Consider the following 16,887-nt stretch of genomic DNA (forward strand, 5'->3'; position numbering starts at 1 on the left):
CACAATCAACCTCTAAGACCCTTTCATTAACCAAACGATGATCTGGCTTCTGAAAAGTTACATCAAGATGCGTGTGTGTGTGTGTGTGTGTGTGTGCGCGCGCGTGCGTGCATGTGTGTGTGTGTGTGTGTGTGTGTGTGTGTGTTGTAACCTAATTCTAGTAAAACTTAGTGAACGAGTCCTTCCCACTTAACGCAACAGGGCAAAATGTAAAGGAGCTAAAGCCTCTGAAGCAGAGAAATAGTTCGGGATGGGGTGGGGGAAGGGGCATCCCCCTTTGTGGGAACTGTATTTTTCTAGAAGGCCTTTTTGATCATGATAGGACTCCAGGGGGTTATTGATTAGACCAGAAAAGAGCAAGTGCTAAGGACATGGAGCATGTACAGCACCAGCCACAATGTAGGTACTCTTGGAAGTAGAACAGGTACTAAGGAGATCCGAGGGTTGTAGCCATGACCTCAAACAACTCGGGGAGCTCCAGGCTCCTGGGTTTGGGTCTATAAGTGGACAGAAATGACCGCCCATAGAGAAGGTGGTGTTTTACAGGCTGAGCACCTCGCCCCCCAATTGCCATGAACATCTCTGATGAAGTTGCCTCTCTTGGTCATTTCTTCTCCCCTCCTCTCTTCCACTTCCCCTCCCAATTCGTCAGCTGCTGAAACAGAGCCCAGAGGAAACCGCCTCCTCACAGCGCGCCGGAGACCGTCCCCAGGTGTTAGTCTTTGTGTCGGGAAAACTTTGAGAGGAAGCGAGGGCGCTGGACAAAGAGCGAGCGACGGAAGGCTTTTGCCAGCCAGCCCCGGGTGCTCCGAGTTGTCTCGGCTCAGCTCATTCTCCGGGTCTCTTTCGGTGGCCCGAGCCCAGCCTTCCTAGGCCGGGAGTGGCAGGCTCTCTGAGCCCTCCGGGGCAGGAAAAGCAACGGTGGGTGGGTGGCCGCTGGAGTTAGTGGGAGGAGACCAGGCAAGGCGCGGAGCAAAGCTGTCAAACTGCGCCTGGAGCCCAGTGCGGGGCGGGGGGAAGGGGGGGAGAGAGGAGGGAGGGGAGGGGAGGGGAGGGGCGGGCAGGAGGGGGGGGGAGAGAGAGAGAGAGAGAGAGAGAGCGAGCGGGCTCGCCGCGCCAGAGCAACCCTTGTCTGTTGCTGCTGCGGTCGCCTTGGCCGCCGCCAGCCCGGACTCGCCCGGAGCGCAGGGTGTGTGCCCCGCTGCGCGCGGAGCGCGGAGGCTCCTCCAGCCCCAGCTCCTCGCCCCGGCCAGCACACGGGTCCCGGAGGGCACCGACCCCACCATGCAGCTGCAGTTCCGGAGCTGGATGCTGGCCGCGCTCACGCTGCTCGTGGTCTTCCTCATCTTCGCAGACATCTCAGAGATCGAAGAAGAAATCGGGTAAATAGCCTCCCGGAGCCCATGCCCCGAGCCCCGGCGGAATCTCTTCCTCCCCTGGGCTCCTTACTCCCCATCCGCTTTGTGTGCGCCGCGCCCCCCTGTCGCTCAGCTGGAGGGATAGTACTGACGGTTTGGGCTGGGGGTGGCAGTGTCAAGGGCCCGGGACGCTTTAGGGAGTAGATGATGGGGGCGCGGCTGCTGAGGGGCGTCCCCGGGCGGGGTGCACGGGCAGCTGTAGCCGCTTGGCGTGGGGAAAGCGGACTCGCCCACCCTGCTCCCTATTCCCCGGTCCCTTCCCCTGGCGTGTGAGCGCGCGGTGTCGCCGGGGTCGAGGGAGGGCGCCGGGGAGTGTCTCGGGCGGGTAGAAGGAGGGAGAGTGGAGGCAGGCAGGAGTTTCTTTGTCTCCGGCTCGGCCGCTTTCTCGCCTTGGCAAAGTGGGCAGGGGGCGCACGGGGGATCTCTGAGCTGGGGGAGGGGAATCCCCTGAGCGGGAGCTGAGTGAGGAGGGCTCTGCACCGACTCCTGGGAAAGGGAATGTGCCCTGCACACACCGGTAAGCACCCAAGCCGCCCGCCGGCCAGCCCAGGATCCCGGTGTGGGGGGTGGCACCGCTAAAGGTGTGGCGCGCGTTGCTGGAGAGCCGGGTTCTCCGCTGGCTTTGGGTGCTCTGCCAACCCTGCGACGCCCCAGGCAACCCCAGGTTGCTGAGCGCTCACAGCCGGCACCAAGACCCGGAGAGGTTGCCGGAAAGTATCCAACGACGCCCGGTGGGCTTCGGGGTCCCCAAGAGCGCGCGATCTCAGCTTGTCCTTATCTCTTCAGAGGTGGGCGGGACTACCACCTCCAGCTGCTCCTGGTTCGGGACTTCTTGGAATGAGCTCTCTAAACGGAGCTGGAGCCGGAGCTGGGCGCATCATCAGGGTGTCCTGTGGGCTGATGCTGGCTCCAGACCCTACAGTCTTCTGCAGGTGGAGCCCGACCCATGTCCGGAGCCTCCAAACCGTGGTGAACACGTAGGAAGGCAGCAAGGCTCTGAGGTAGTCTTCAGTAAAAGAGTGAGGTCCCTGAGAGCACAGGAGGGGCGTCTGATCCTCTGTGGGAGGATTAGTGAGGTGCCAACCTCATACAAGCGTCCTGTGCTGCGTGCGCTGCTCCTTTGTCCAACTTCATTATCCACACGAACGGAGGATGGGTCCTGCCTTCAGATCCCTCCGAAACAGACAGAGTCCTGAATCCAAGATGCTGAAGCCCTAGGGCCCCTAACCTGTAGGCAGGTGCCTCCTCCTGCTCTCTGCCACTGTCCCTTTCTGTAACTCTCCACTAATCATTCTATAGACTCCATTATGCTTCAAGAGTCCCTTTCTGAGTCATTCTTCTCATCCTCGGTTTCCCCCAGAACTCCGAAAACTTTCACTAACGTTCAGTAAATACACTGTGCCGCCAGCTCCTCAGCAGAGACAGAAACGAACTACTTTCCCATAACTGCTTTCCTGGTGTGTGGTCTGAACTGAAATCCCATTCTGAGCTAATGGAAGGTGACCCTTCAGCGCTCCCAGGTTTCTGCCTGTCCCAGATCACTGGGTGACATTGACAGTAGGGAAAGGGAGGACCCTCAGATACCTACTTGTTCTGGTGTGTGTGTGTGTGTGTACGTACACATATGCTCCCACTTCCACAAGCAGGCATTCCTGCTCATCAATTCGCTGAACTAAAAAGTTCTCAGTATCTTCTATGTGCCAGGGACTTTTAATTTTTAAAATGTAACGAGAAGATCAGTTACATGTGGTGTCTCCCTTTCCTGCCAAAGGCATCTTGAAGCCTCCACTTTCCACGGTCAAATTCTTCCAGCAGCAGTTAGAAGTTTCCAGAGGAGCATTTACATATAGAGTGTGTATCAAAAACTCAGGGCTCTTGTGTTGTGAATGTATCCTGTTTCACCTGAGGATCCCTGAGTCTCCGCCCCACCCCCTTACCTGGATTTATCCTAGAAAGAAAAATGTCAGCTAGCCCACACTGAGATCTTCTATGGTACATGGTCTCTGTAGACTCTTGTCTTTGGGCTGGTCTTTAGCTTGGTCAATCACCAACACTTTCTCCTAGTTTGATGGGTTCACTGCACTATCCAGGCCTCTTGGATTGTATCAATTGCCCAGTTCTCTTTGCAGTCAGCCCCACCCCTTTAATCTGGAGGGAAGGAGGCTCGTTGCATGTACCATGCACGGAAAAGGGAAGGAACAGCGTAGGACAGAGGATGGGAATCATACTAGCCCATCTTTCCGATAAGGAGTACGGTTTTAACACAATCACTTATCATTGAAACCACCTTGGTGTGGGTAAGTGACCTGACACACATTTTGGGGTGTTAAGAGGACTCTGTCTCCTTTGCCCTATGCTTCCTAGGAAGGAAGGCATGGGATCCTACTCAGGACCACAGTTCTTTTGCACCACCCCTGACTACCTGTGCTGGAGACAATAGCAAATTACCCACCAGAGAGAACCATGGTCCTGTCAAAAAAAAAAAAAAAAGGCAGATTCTGTAAGGGGGGTAGACAGTGTGATCCCTAGATCTACTGGTCAGGCAAAAAAGACAGAGTCACTTTGGGGATAAGTTTTCCAAGGACTAAGAGGTGGACAGAAAAAAATGCAAATAAATCTCTCTCTCTCTCTCTCTCTCTCTCACACACACACACACACACACACACACACATACACTCACACACTCACACATAAAACAAATGCACACATATACACACATACATATACACACATACACACACATACAAAGACACACACATATACACACACTCACACCACACACACACACACACACACACACACACACACACATACACAGCCTGCAGACCCATTCTTCAAAAGCTTTCAATTCTTTCTTAGAAAATGAGATTTTAGATTGGTGGCCTGACCTGTCCCAGGCATTAAATATTCAGTGGTTAAGGGTAGAGCTTCTGAGAGACATCTCTTTTTCTGAGTGATTCTCTTTAGAGTTCCATTCTTGACATTCTTGTCATTCATATGGAAGTGCATGAGAAAAAATAAAAGAAGTGTAAAAAGACAGACTCTGCGAGGTACCCATCAAGTTCCCCCAGGAACCAAGGAACTCAAGTTCTGAGTCAGAGACTCAATGGGGGCTCTGGTGAAAGAGCCACACAACCACTCACACCTCCTGGGATTTATGGTCAGTCAGTCCATGTTGTATCAGGCATGTTCAGCCTTTAGACACTGTGGCATGATGTTATCACCTACAAAGTTTACAGTATGCTGTTTAGTTACCAAAAAATTAAAAAAAAAACCCTTATAGTATTTCAAATACATTTGCAATTTTACGTTAGACTGCATTCATAGCTCTTTTGGCATGTATGGAGCATGCAGGCTGCAGCTTTGACACACCTGCTAGGTAAACTGAGTCATTCTGGTTCTCCCCTGGGCTTTAGGCTTGAGTGTAACCCCTATGAAGGAGTGGGATCGTGATTCTCATGTCTACTACAGTGGCCTACAGAAGTCATTCAAGAAGTACAAATTTTTTCAGTTTAGCACAGGCTAGGCACACAACATCCTAGGGCAAAGTGCCTCTCAGCGGTCCTCAGGCCACAAGGGCTCCTCCTCTAGAAACAGCTCCTTCTGTTATGAGTTGTGCTTGGTTTAATGTAATATCAAATCTTTAAGTCATATTCTGGTTGCTTCCATGCAAGGCAGGCTTATGCTGGTTGTCCTCCAATGCCCTAGTCACCAGATGAGCCATTATAATTATAAAAGAGTTATGCAACTCTGTTTGAAAGATGAATGAGTACTTGGTGGTCCTAACAATGCTTGTTGTGGCACTAAGGGGGATGGTAAGGATGGTTAGCATGAACTGCAAGCTTTTCGAAGTTAGCCAAGACATTAACATATTCTATCGTTGTGATATCCCAATGGCAAGCAACCAGTAGCACCAAGAACTACTATGAATTGAGCTCTGTGTACCTGGCCCATGCTGACTACCTCAAAGCACCTGTTCACTAACCCATCACCCTCCCCATCCTCAGTGGGTACTCCTGCTACCCCGACTTTATCAGTAAGGAAACCGAAGCTGTGAGTTAATTTGCTGGTAATGAAGTACTAGGTCTACATAGGCCAGAGGTCAGGCAGACTGTGGACTAAATCTTCTGGAGGAGATGGCTCTGTCATTCTCTTGCAAACTAGATTCCTATGGCAACTGAATCAGACTTCTCTGATTAAGCTCAGGTACCCAGAGCAGGGGTGATTGTGAAGATATTTAACAACTGATCCATCTCTGGCACTGATGTGTTAGAATGAATATCAGGCTGGTCAGAATTGATACCATCAAGTACATACTGCCAGGGTCCTAGCACCCTATTAAATGTCAAATCGTCTCTGGGAAAGTGACAGAGGAGGGGCTCACTCTGCCCAACACTGCAACCGATCCATGAGCAGACAGTGACTCCTACCATCCAGGGAAGGCAAGGTGAAATGCACTTTTGAGAGGAGTCTGAGTGGATGCTGGAGATCACAGTCTTAGGCAGTTGCATCCTGCACTCTGTAAGAAGAGTCTGTTTATTCAAGGTGGTCCTTTTGTTGGGGGAGGGGGTCAGGTTTTTTTTCTTTTTCTCCTCCATCCTGGTATAGTTCATCCAAGCATAAACACAATTAAAAGATAAAATAGAAGAGAAAGACGGTCTAGTTTTAACTCCCTTGCTCCTAGTCCTTGATGCCAACTGTTCCAGCGTCAAATTTAAATTGTAAATAGATATCCGTCTTGGAAACCAATTCAGTGCACGCAGTCTCTTTCCCCTTGTAGTACAGAGTTGCTAGGCTTTAAAAAATTGTTTCGATTTTACAAACTGGGAATGGTGAGAATGAACATTATACTTGCCACAGAGTGGGATTCTAGAAAGACACTGACTTCTTTAAGCAGAGAATGGACATCCATGGCTATAGCCTGGCCATGGCCTCTCGGGTTCATCCTCCCATGGGTTCATCCTGTTCCATTTGATATTCCTCACAACTTTCTAAATTATTCCCTGATTCCCCATCTCTATACCTTTGCACATGCCAATCCTCCTTTCTGGGACTCCTGATATACACCGAGCTCCCTGTTCTTCTTGCTCCCTTCCCAGGCCCTGTCTCTTCACTACTCCTTTGCATCACCTGCCCAGCCACCCCGCCCACTCTCACTCTTCCTCAGTTGCTCACCAATGTGCAACTTGAGTATCCCATCACGCCAGCATCTTATGGATACAGAGCTCACAATTATGTTTTATTTCTCCTCTGTCCCCAGCTCCTTGTGAAAAATATATGGTCTGGGAGAACCCAGCATTTTTGACATTGCAAAATGACATTGCCACCTACAGGTTCACCCTCAAGAACCACTTAATCAAGTCGCCAAAACAAATCTTTTTTTTTTTAAAGTCGTAATGTTTTAAGTTACTGTACTAGTTTGTGGTGAGCTGCATTCATAGCTATCCTGGGAAACATATGGCCCAGGTCCCCAGGATGGAAATGCCTAGTAGATAATGAAGCCTATAAAGGTTTTTTGGTTTTTTTTGTTTTTTTTTTCTTTTTTATTGAATGAACAAACTCAGGCTTAGGGGTTAGCAATTGGATCCTAGTCTCTGTGTCTCAAAAGATCCCCACTGTTGAGCTAACAGTTAAACACCTCCACTTGGTGAGAAAGCTGAGGCATTTCTGCCATGTGCAGCATGAAGGGTTCAGCCTGGGAAAGACACTGAAAGGGACATCTTTGAGACATGGCCCACATAGGCGTGCAAGGTCCCACCCATGTATGCTAGCTCCAAATGTTTTTTATGGGCCACTTGAAATCAGTGCTTTATTTTTAAAACACTGTCAAGCCAGAGACTGGTGATGACCACTCAAGGTTGGGAATGCTGCACGGATCTAGATAAGCTCCAGAGGATCAGATCTCACAGCTGCCTGGAGCAAAACTGAGTTAGACAGGCAGATGGCAGGATAGCAGGAACTCCACAGCCCAGTGAGCGGATGGCTGTCTCCTGCTGGTGGGAGGGGGTAATGGAGGCAGGTCCCTCCCTAAAGGTCTGTCAGAATGACATCCCCAGTGGCTGTCTGCCTGACAGTCTGGGTCTTGCTTGCTATCTCTGTGGTGTTAGTCTCATTTTTAAGCGTTGAGATTAGTCACTCTCCTAGGTGGCAGCTGGGCTGGTTTTAAATTCTCCCCAGTTGCCCACAATTCATCACCCAGCCAGGAGACTGTCCAGTGTCCTGACGGGACCTGTTTGTCCCTGAATTTGCTCAGCTTCAGCTGTCACCTACTTCACAGTAGTGTTGAGAGAGTGGCTTCAACCAAGGAGAGCGTGTCTGCATTACATACAGGCAGCTGTGTTCCTCCTGACACACTTGCGAGCACTTGGGGGAACTGATTTGTTTCTCTGGAAAATCCTGCATCACGCCTTGCTTTCTGTGTGAGTTGTAAATCTGCATTGCAAGAGGGAGGCTCTCCACTCTGTCAAGGGGATTTCCCCGGTGCTTTCTTGCTATTGTCTGAGGGATCTAGTATTCTGCTCTGATCTCTAGCCCTGCTTCAAGCTTCAAGGATGCAATTTCTGCTCCTTTAGCATCTTGATCCACAGTTTGGAGATCCAGATGATCCCTCTGGCCAGTGGTCCCCAAATGCTGATGTGCAGAAAGGACAAAGGATGCAAAAGGGAAAAACAAAGAAGAAAGAAAAGGCTACAATGTAGCCAGAACAGTTAGGCAGTTTCCAGTCCCAGCTGTCAGTGCCTGGAAGCTTCTGTATCCTGAGGCTCTGCTTTCTTTTTCTTTTGGCTACTAAGATGACCATGCTTTTAAAGAAGTCTTTATAGTTGGCCCAATTATCTTCTTTGACCAAACAGGTTGAGAACCAGATGCCTGCCAGCCTCAAGTTTTTTGTTTGCTTGCTTTTGTTTTGTTGGTATTTTTTTTTTAATGTTACCAGCTTTTAAGATCTTATATACTGGGATCTGGGTCCTAAAGATCCATGATGGGGACTACACTGGAAGACACATCCTCCCCCCTACCCCCACACAGTTCTTTTCTTCAGGGGGAAGGCACCAACAGACAATAACACCAAAATTGTTTTACGGGTATTAGATTTCAAATAATACCTCTAAGCCTCACAAGCAATATGACAGGTTGATATCATTATTGCCCCTGTTGTACAGATGGGGAAACTGAGGCACACAGCTATCATATAATTCATCCAGAGTCACATAGCTAGTGAAGTACCTGTGTGAGATCTGAACCCCAGTTCCAGATGACAGAACTACTCAAAAGTGATGCATGAAGCAGCCTCTAGTGAGGAAATACCCATGCTCTAATCGCCAAGGGAGAAGTCCTGGAAACACCATGGTCTGTGACAAAGGACTGTACAGACTTGGCAAGGCTGGAGAAGGCCTTCAGGGACAGTGTGTTGGAGCCCAAGACATAGTGGGTCATGACAACTGGAAAGATCCATACAGAATGGGGGAACAACTTTAAAAACGCTACTGCCTTTGCCTCCCCTCCAACAACCTTCTGCCCTAAGCTGCTCTTGTCAGAGTGACTCATCATCATGCTCTTTGCTGGTCTGTGGATAAGCAATAAAGGCTCAGAGAGGTCCCAGGTCTTTCTATGACCACACAGCAAGCAAGAGAACTTGCATTTACCTGGCCCCTGCCCTGCCCCCTGCCCCCTGCCCCACCCACTGTTCCTTGCTAGTTTTTTTTTATACCCTCTACTCTGGCACTCTACACTCCGTTCCATTTTCTGTGCCACGTTGCAAGTTGGTAAAAGGATACTGGAAACTTCTGAGTCTGTGGGAGATACTCACAGACCATTTGTAGTCCCCTAGCACTGGGGTGACATCGCTGAGGTCTGGCATTTCAGCAGAGGCAGAGGAAAGGGGCAGACACACCACCACTGGGACTCTGCCCAGTAAGATCTGAGCACCTGCTGTTAGGTTTCTGTATCTCTAGTTTCAAGGCTAACAGTGTTGGCCTCACTCAGGGGAGCGATACCTTGGGTAACTCGCACCTTCTCTCATGACATGTGCCAGGGCAGTCTAAATAATAGAGGTAAAGCACATGGTGTCTGGAGAGTGAGCTTGACCGGGCAGGTGACTTCAGCTCGGTGTCTCTATAGGTCACAAAAGGCCTCTAACTACATTCCTATAACTTGACTTCAAGTAAACCATGCAAGGTATCCAGACTAATGTCCTAATCGAAATGTTTATCAAAAAGAAAGGTAAGAGGAGCTCCACGGCTGTTCTGTCTGTGTGTGTGGACATGCTTACAGAAGGGCTCCCATAGAGACCCTAGATTCGTGTGGAAACAACCATGGCTTCCAAAGCTTTCCACAGCCCACCATGCTGTCTTCTGTGGCTCTAACCAGGACTTGGGCTTCATACAAATCTCTTCCGGATGCCACTCAGAGCCTTACTTTTGCAATATCCCACTGGAGCAGTACTTGCCGCTGCCCACGATGCAGGACATGCGCCTCCACCTCTGTACCAGTGAGGAGCTACCATTGAGCGGTGGGGATGCTTTGCTACGGTGAAACACTTATCACCTGAATGTCCTCAAGCAAATGTCCCCACTTTTCTGTACCTCGGTTTTCTAAGCCACAGTCTTCTCCTGATTGTGCAAAGTGCAAACGATAGAATATGAAATCCTGCAGCCACTGTAGAAAGCAATAGGACTGTCCCTCCCAAAACCCTAATACAGATTCCGTGCCATCTAATCTAGCAGTCTCACTGGTGGGTATAACTTTTAAAAAATGGAGGAGCTAGGGAAATGACTCAGTGTTTGAGAGCACTGGCTGCTCTTCCAGAGGACCCAGGTTCGAATCCCAGCACCCACATAGCCACTGACAGCCATCTTCAAGTCTGGCTCTAGAGAATACAACTCCCTCTTTGGGCCTCTATGGATACTCATATGTGTGGCAAGCAGACATGCATACACACAAAAGAAAAATAAGTAAAATCACCGAAAAGTTTATAAAATTGAAAACAGAGACTGAAAAAGATAGGAGAACAATAATGCCACTGTTCACAGAACCATCGGAGCAGCCTGTATCCACTGACAGATAATGGTGACACAGATAATGAAACAGTGTTCAGCCTCAACAATGAAGAGACTTCTGACACATGCGCTGTCCGACATAGATGAACTTTGATGCCATTAAACTACGTGAAATAATGCCGTCACAAAAAGGCAGCCTGATTCCTCAAAAAGGAGCTTCCTCAAACCACCAGATTCTCAGTAGAATGGTGGTGGCCCCCCGTCAGTGGGAAGAGAATGAAGAGTTACTATTGAATTAGTATAAATTTTCCCTTTGGCAAGATGAAAAGGGTTCTATAGAGGGATCGTGGTGAAGACTGCACAGCAATCAGAAATGTACTTAACGCCATTGAATAGAACGGTTAAACAAATTTAAAATGGTAGGCGTTGCACGTGTTATACTACAAATTTTGAAAACATACACACAAACGAAAAGAACGCCCGGCGGGTGCTGGGGCTCGTCGGTTGATTTTAAGAGCACGGTGTGGTTTTAACAAAGCAACATCAATGAGAGGGTTATTTCATTTAGAAAATGATACGGCGCCAAGAAGCATGGGAGGGAGGCAATAATGGGAGGAGAGTGGCAGAGGCATGGAATTAGAAAATGCATTCCATCAATGTAGCACAAATGTGTTTGGATAGACTCTCTGGATGTGGCCCAAATCCCTAACACCTGGATTTAGGACTATGGGATATACAAGCCCACTTTTCTGTGTGACCATTGGTGTAAATACTTGCTAGCCTGCCTGCCTGTCTAAATTCAGTGGAGAAGTCCCTAGGGTTCCATAAACACTCAAGTTCATGGAAGATGCAGTTTCATGGTGGAGGAGGAAGGAGAAGGCTCCTTAGACCCCTCCCAACTAACACCCTGTCCAGCTTCTTGCTCTCCCTTGCTCTTCTGCAGTAGGGTAGTCTTGGAACTGCCATTTATTTTTTCTTGTCAAGAGTGAACTTGACAAGAGCCTCAAACCTCTGAACTTCTGATCTGGCAACCGAAACACTAGGAAAATCGGTGTCCCATGGTCCCTTACCTGTCAGGCTCACACTACACAGTACCTGCAAGAGAATGGGAATATGAGTTAATATGGCTTCTGGGAGGCGTAAAGTCCAGTAAAGTCATTCTCAAACTTGAAAGAGCATCAGAATTGCCTCAAAGGCTTATCCAAAGCAGATTATTGAGCCCCACCCCAGAGATCCTAAGGCCTGAGAATTTGAATCTTGGACAAATTCCAGGATATCCTATCACTGCTGGGCCCTCTAAGGGTCAGGAATTGAGAGACACTGGACTAGAGCCTTTTTATTCAACGTATGGTCCTTAAATCAACAACTCTGGGCATCTTCAGGAGGTCTGGCATCCATGTTGAATCTCAGGCCAGCTAAGGCTGTGTTTGCCTTCTAATAAGGCCCAAGCAATCCATACACACCCCACCAGTGGGAACATAGTCACACCCCATGATATAATATTTTGCTTAATCCCAAACTGCATATGGCAAAGTGGCTCCCTAAGATAATAACGGAGCTGAAACATATTGTGCCTTTCCTATGTTTGGATAAAAAAAAAATACATAGCATGTTGTTGCCTACAATAGGTACACTGTACAGAAATATGGTGTTTGGTCCTAGGAGCAATAGGCCATATAGCACATAGTCAGCAGATAGAAGGCTGCATCATCCATGTCTGAAGAACACTTGGTGGCATTCACACAACATCACTTAATGATGGATGCATTTCTGCAGGTATTTCCCTGTCACTAAAGGATACATGAGTGTCACTGCTTTCTTTCTCTGCCTTCTGTAGTGACCCTGGCTCTACTCACCAGAGAGAATTGGCCTATGAATCTCCACTACCCATCATGGAGTTATCCTAGACTGAATGTTTTAAAGAAATGTTAATGAATGTTAAAATGTTAATGATTAAAATGAATGTTTTTTTTTAAAACATTTTTTTAAATGACTCATTGCAGCCACAAGTGGGGATGCCCTCGTGTATTGTGAGGAGCTCTTTATGTAGTCCACACGTTCATTATAAAGACACTGCAAGATGTACTGGAGATACAGCTCAGTGGTCCAACTGCTTATCACACAAGCTTGAGGACCTGGGTCTGAATCCCCAGGACCCATGTAAAGCTGGGTGCAGTAGCACACATCTCTAATACCAGTGCTGCTACAGCAAGATGGGTGACAGAAATAGGAGAATTTCCAGAAACTTGTAGGCTATGGGTACGAATTGGCAAACAACAACAAGATCAGCTCAAATAAGGTTGGTGGTGAAGGCGGACAGACAAGGTTATCTTCTGACCTCCATGGGTGTGCAGTAGCAAACACATACACACACACACACACACACACACACACACACACACACTGCAAGAGAAATCTGATGAACAGGTAACTGAAACCTAAGAACAATAATTGCTTTATAAAGCCAGAAAAGGGACCTGAAAATTTGCAGAGTCTAGCTGGCCATGTTCCTGGGCCATGAGGTAAACCCACAAGGAATCTTCACCAACAGTTGACCTGACTTAGGAATCTAAAGAGACCCCAGTGTGTGGAGGTACAGCCTTGACTGTAGGCCTTCAGTAACATATGGAAATTTCTGGAGAAGCTGGACAGCAGAGCATACTTCAGCTTCACTGAGGCCTCTTGTGAGCTGGTTGGCTGTGATCATTCAAATAGCAAATGGCCTTCCTTCACAGTTGGCACATGCAGTAATCGTCCCTCCAGAGGTCTGGGGGTTCCTCAGAAGATTTGGTGGCCTGCCCAGACTGTAGTCTAATCCCAAGCACCACTGTCTGGAATGGGGACGGGTGGACTCTAGGGGTGATGGATGTTAAATATAGGGGAGCCTTTTAAAACCCATCTGCTCTTCCAGATAAAGCGAGCTCCTGACCAGGACGGCAGCCAACAATTTAATTGTATTTATTCTTGCTATTACCTTCTATTTAGGGCAAGGGATATTGCTATTCTATTTATGGCAGCAATATAAAGATGACTTTTGTGATAAATTCATTTAAGTTTTTAAGTGAGTCAATTTAAAGACAAGTGTTGAGTCAATAAAGTTGACTTAGCAAAATACATGAGAGTAGACCCAGAAGGCTTGAGGTGTGTGTATGACATGCCAGTCTGATTTCTTTCCCGTGGCATTATCCACCCCAAACGCAACAAAACAACTCCTTGAGGAACTTGCATACAATGTGAGTTAATACTCCAGAAAGATCCCTTGTTACAGAAATGATCCATTCAATGGACTTGAGAAATTGCCTAGTACCCAATGGAAGACTCTTCCAAGGAAACAATCATGTAGGTGACTTAAAGAGGTGTGTGTGTGTGTGTGTGTGTGTATGTGTGTGTGTCTGTGTCTGTGTGTGTCTGTGTGTGTCTGTGTGTGTGGTCTGTGTCCCTATCACATAAGGAAGCTTAAGATAAATTAGGTTCAAGAGGACTTCCCTCTCTCTGCAACACTAACTACCAGGCCAACCCCAGCTCACATTCTTCTTGAATGTTCTGCATCTCTTGGGTACCACTTCATAGTTATCATGTGGTATCTTTCATGACTGCTGCACATGAGCTCACCAAGAGATAGGAGCCTTTAAGATTTATGCAATGTTGGCCATCTGGCTCCTTATCCAGTGCCTGCTAGAGAATATGTACTTGTTTGAGGAATAAGGAAAGAATGGGGAAGGGAGAGAAAGAATAGAGAGGGAGCTCATTCCTTAAGGGAGGCCAGAAAGCCTCTGTCAGATACATTCTGGGATCCCTTAAACACCTCTTTCTGTTGCCAGTGAAGAGGAAATCTGCGAGGTATTGTATGCAGCTCTGCAATCATCTGCTAGGAAACCAACTGTTACTATGTGAACGTGAGATGCCCCCAACAAGCTCATGTGTTAGTGACATGGTCCTCAGATGGTAGCTCTATCTGGGAAGGTACCAGAAACCATAGAAGGTTAAATCTACCTGGAAAAAATAGGCCACTGGAAGGATACCATTGATAGCTCTAACCGATGTCCAGTCCCTTCCCCACTCTCTGCTTCCTGTCCACCCTGAAGTGAAGAAGCTCTTCTACATGCTTTCACTGCCACGATGGTCTGCATAGACACCTGGGCTAGAGCTATGGACTGAACCATCTGAGGATGTGAGCAAAATAAATCTTTTCTCCTTAGTTTCCATTAGGACATCTGTTGAGTTGTGTCTTATTAATACATCAAACCCACCCAATTCCATGAAGAAAGAGCAGCCTAGGGTTTAAGTTAGTATTCCTAACTGGCTGCTTCATGGTTCCACACAGACATCATATACAGAAACCAGAAGATTGGAAGGATGTGGCCAGAATAGGGAATCAGGCAGGCTGGCTCCTGGCAGGCTAAGATCCATCTGATAACAAGAAGATTGACAGAGGTCCACAACCTCCCCAATCTTGAAACACAGAAGAGGGTTTTTAAATCAATGCTGGCCAGGCTGGCTTAATGGTATCTAATCTTACCTTTTGAAACACAGATATTTGGGAGTTGAGATCCACTGAGATAAAATAAAATAAAGCGTGTTGGGTTTTAGATTTTTTTAGACTTCATCAGTCTCATTGTGCAATGTTGTTTTGGTTTTCTTAGAGGCAGGCAGAGATTAGCCTTACTCCATCTGCATGAGGGGTGGTCTATTTTTATTCTCGTTCTTTTTTATTCTTTCATTTACCGCTAGATCATTTTTCACCATGGAGGGAAATCCATTTCTGGGCTAGCTCATCTCTGTGGACCCAGCACACGGCTCTGTAAAAGTTCAGTGACTATTTCTCAAAAGCAGTATCTCAGAGAAGCCAGTGAAGAATGCACTTCTGAGGGGAAAAAAACCATCTATTTCTGATCAGGTGTGAACACAGCAGCCTACCAGGGCACTCATGGTATTCCAGTAGGGAAGTGTCAGGTTAACTCCTGGTACCTGATTTCTATTACTGTTCCATAGCTTGGTGGCATCCTCGCACCACTGGCTGTGTCTTTACTGTGCATATGACCCACTGCACCAGGTACTTATAAGTTCTGTGCTAGACGTGAGTGGCACGCAGAGATGCATACAGCCCAGATGAGGGGCTCAAGGAAATTGTGGTCCAGTTGGGCAGAGTTCTTGTGTGATATTGAGACAAGTGTCTGGAGAAGAGCTTTTAAGAGATCTGGATCTGGCTGTAGATGTGCAGCCTGCTTCAATGGTCAATGTTTCTCAGGGTCTCAGTTTCCATATCTGTAAAACATAAATTAGATAAAGCCAGGGGTCTTCCCTTGTTCTGGATTCTCACAATTGGGTGACTACAATAGAGACTTTCCCCGGAAGAGGCTTTAGACTGACTGGAGGTAGCCAGGCCCTTTGTTGTGCTTCTACATGTCTTCTGGGATGACACAGAAAACAGATTCTAACCTATTTTCACCTCCTATCTGCTCTATGTGAGAACACAGAAAGAAAAAGAAAATCAAACTTGGCTAAGTAAGTATCTGCGCCGTGTCAACTATTGCATGTGACACTTTCTCCTGTCAGAGAAAGGTCTTCAAAGGTTTGTAATCGCTTTGTATCCTGTGCACCAATCACTATCACTGGAGAAAACATTATATTATAGTTTGAGCAGCGTTCTTGATAATAATGGTCAACATACCATGTTTCAGTAAAGTTCATGACGGTGCGTAGCTAGATGCAGAAACGTTCCCACTAAGCACGGCTAAATTTGGAGATTTGGGAAGCCTTTTGCCTATCAGGAGGACTCATCATTGCTAACAAAGAGCCCACGCCTGTGGTCTGCCACCAGCCTAGTTGCAACCCCTGACCTTGGTGGTGAATGCTCTGTTAAATCGGATACATTTTTAACAAACAATTTTTAACAAACAAAAAATTTGGTTTGAGGGAGGAGAGGTGTCTGGCTTATGCTGAGGAGCCAGAGTCCTATGTGGCAGATCTTATGTACTCTGTGAACCCTTCAAATGACAGGCACAGAATCCACAAGTTTCAAATGGTTCTCAAAGAAAAATGAACCACTGTGGACCCCCTGAAGTGCTTTCTTCACGTCACAAAGAATGTGCCAGCAAAGTGTAGTTTACTAGGGGCGGGAAGGACACAGGAGTTGAGAGGACCACCCATATTACCAACTGGAACTGCAACATCTGTAAAGTCTGCTCTGGGTTAGTATCCTTGCATTAACAGGAAGGATTAGGGAGTGGTTTCAAAAATAAGAATTGACAACACTCCAGCTTCTCTAGGGACTGTCCAGTAATGCCTAGAGGAATTGTTGACCTTGGGGCAGCTTCGGCATGAAGAGAGGAAGCTGTTCTGTATGGCCCTTGGATGGGTTTGGTTTCACACCTGATCACTTTAAACAGAGACATCCATCTGTGTGGTAACAAGAACAAAGTAACAAGAACACAGTGAGATAGCCAGAAAAACAAAACAGAAATCAGCGTGCC

At 47.4% G+C, this 16,887-nt stretch overlaps 1 protein-coding gene across 2 annotated transcripts in view; it reads left to right on the top strand.

Moving 5' to 3' along the window:
- Nucleotides 1-1,102: 1,102 nt before the first annotated feature.
- St8sia2 (ST8 alpha-N-acetyl-neuraminide alpha-2,8-sialyltransferase 2) overlaps nucleotides 1,103-16,887 on the top strand; it is a 72,440-nt gene continuing 56,655 nt past the window's right edge. The window contains exon 1 of one of the 2 annotated variants that reach the window (XM_028776714.1): nucleotides 1,103-1,382. In XM_028776714.1, coding sequence (XP_028632547.1) covers nucleotides 1,285-1,382 — 98 coding nt within the window. In that variant the 5' untranslated portion in view covers nucleotides 1,103-1,284. The remainder of the gene's footprint in view (nucleotides 1,383-16,887) is intronic. The other variant, XM_028776715.1, reaches the window with a different exon arrangement.

The sequence above is a fragment of the Grammomys surdaster genome, unplaced genomic scaffold (assembly GCF_004785775.1).
Source record: "Grammomys surdaster isolate TR1022 unplaced genomic scaffold, NIH_TR_1.0 271, whole genome shotgun sequence".
Taxonomy (NCBI): domain Eukaryota; kingdom Metazoa; phylum Chordata; class Mammalia; order Rodentia; family Muridae; genus Grammomys; species Grammomys surdaster.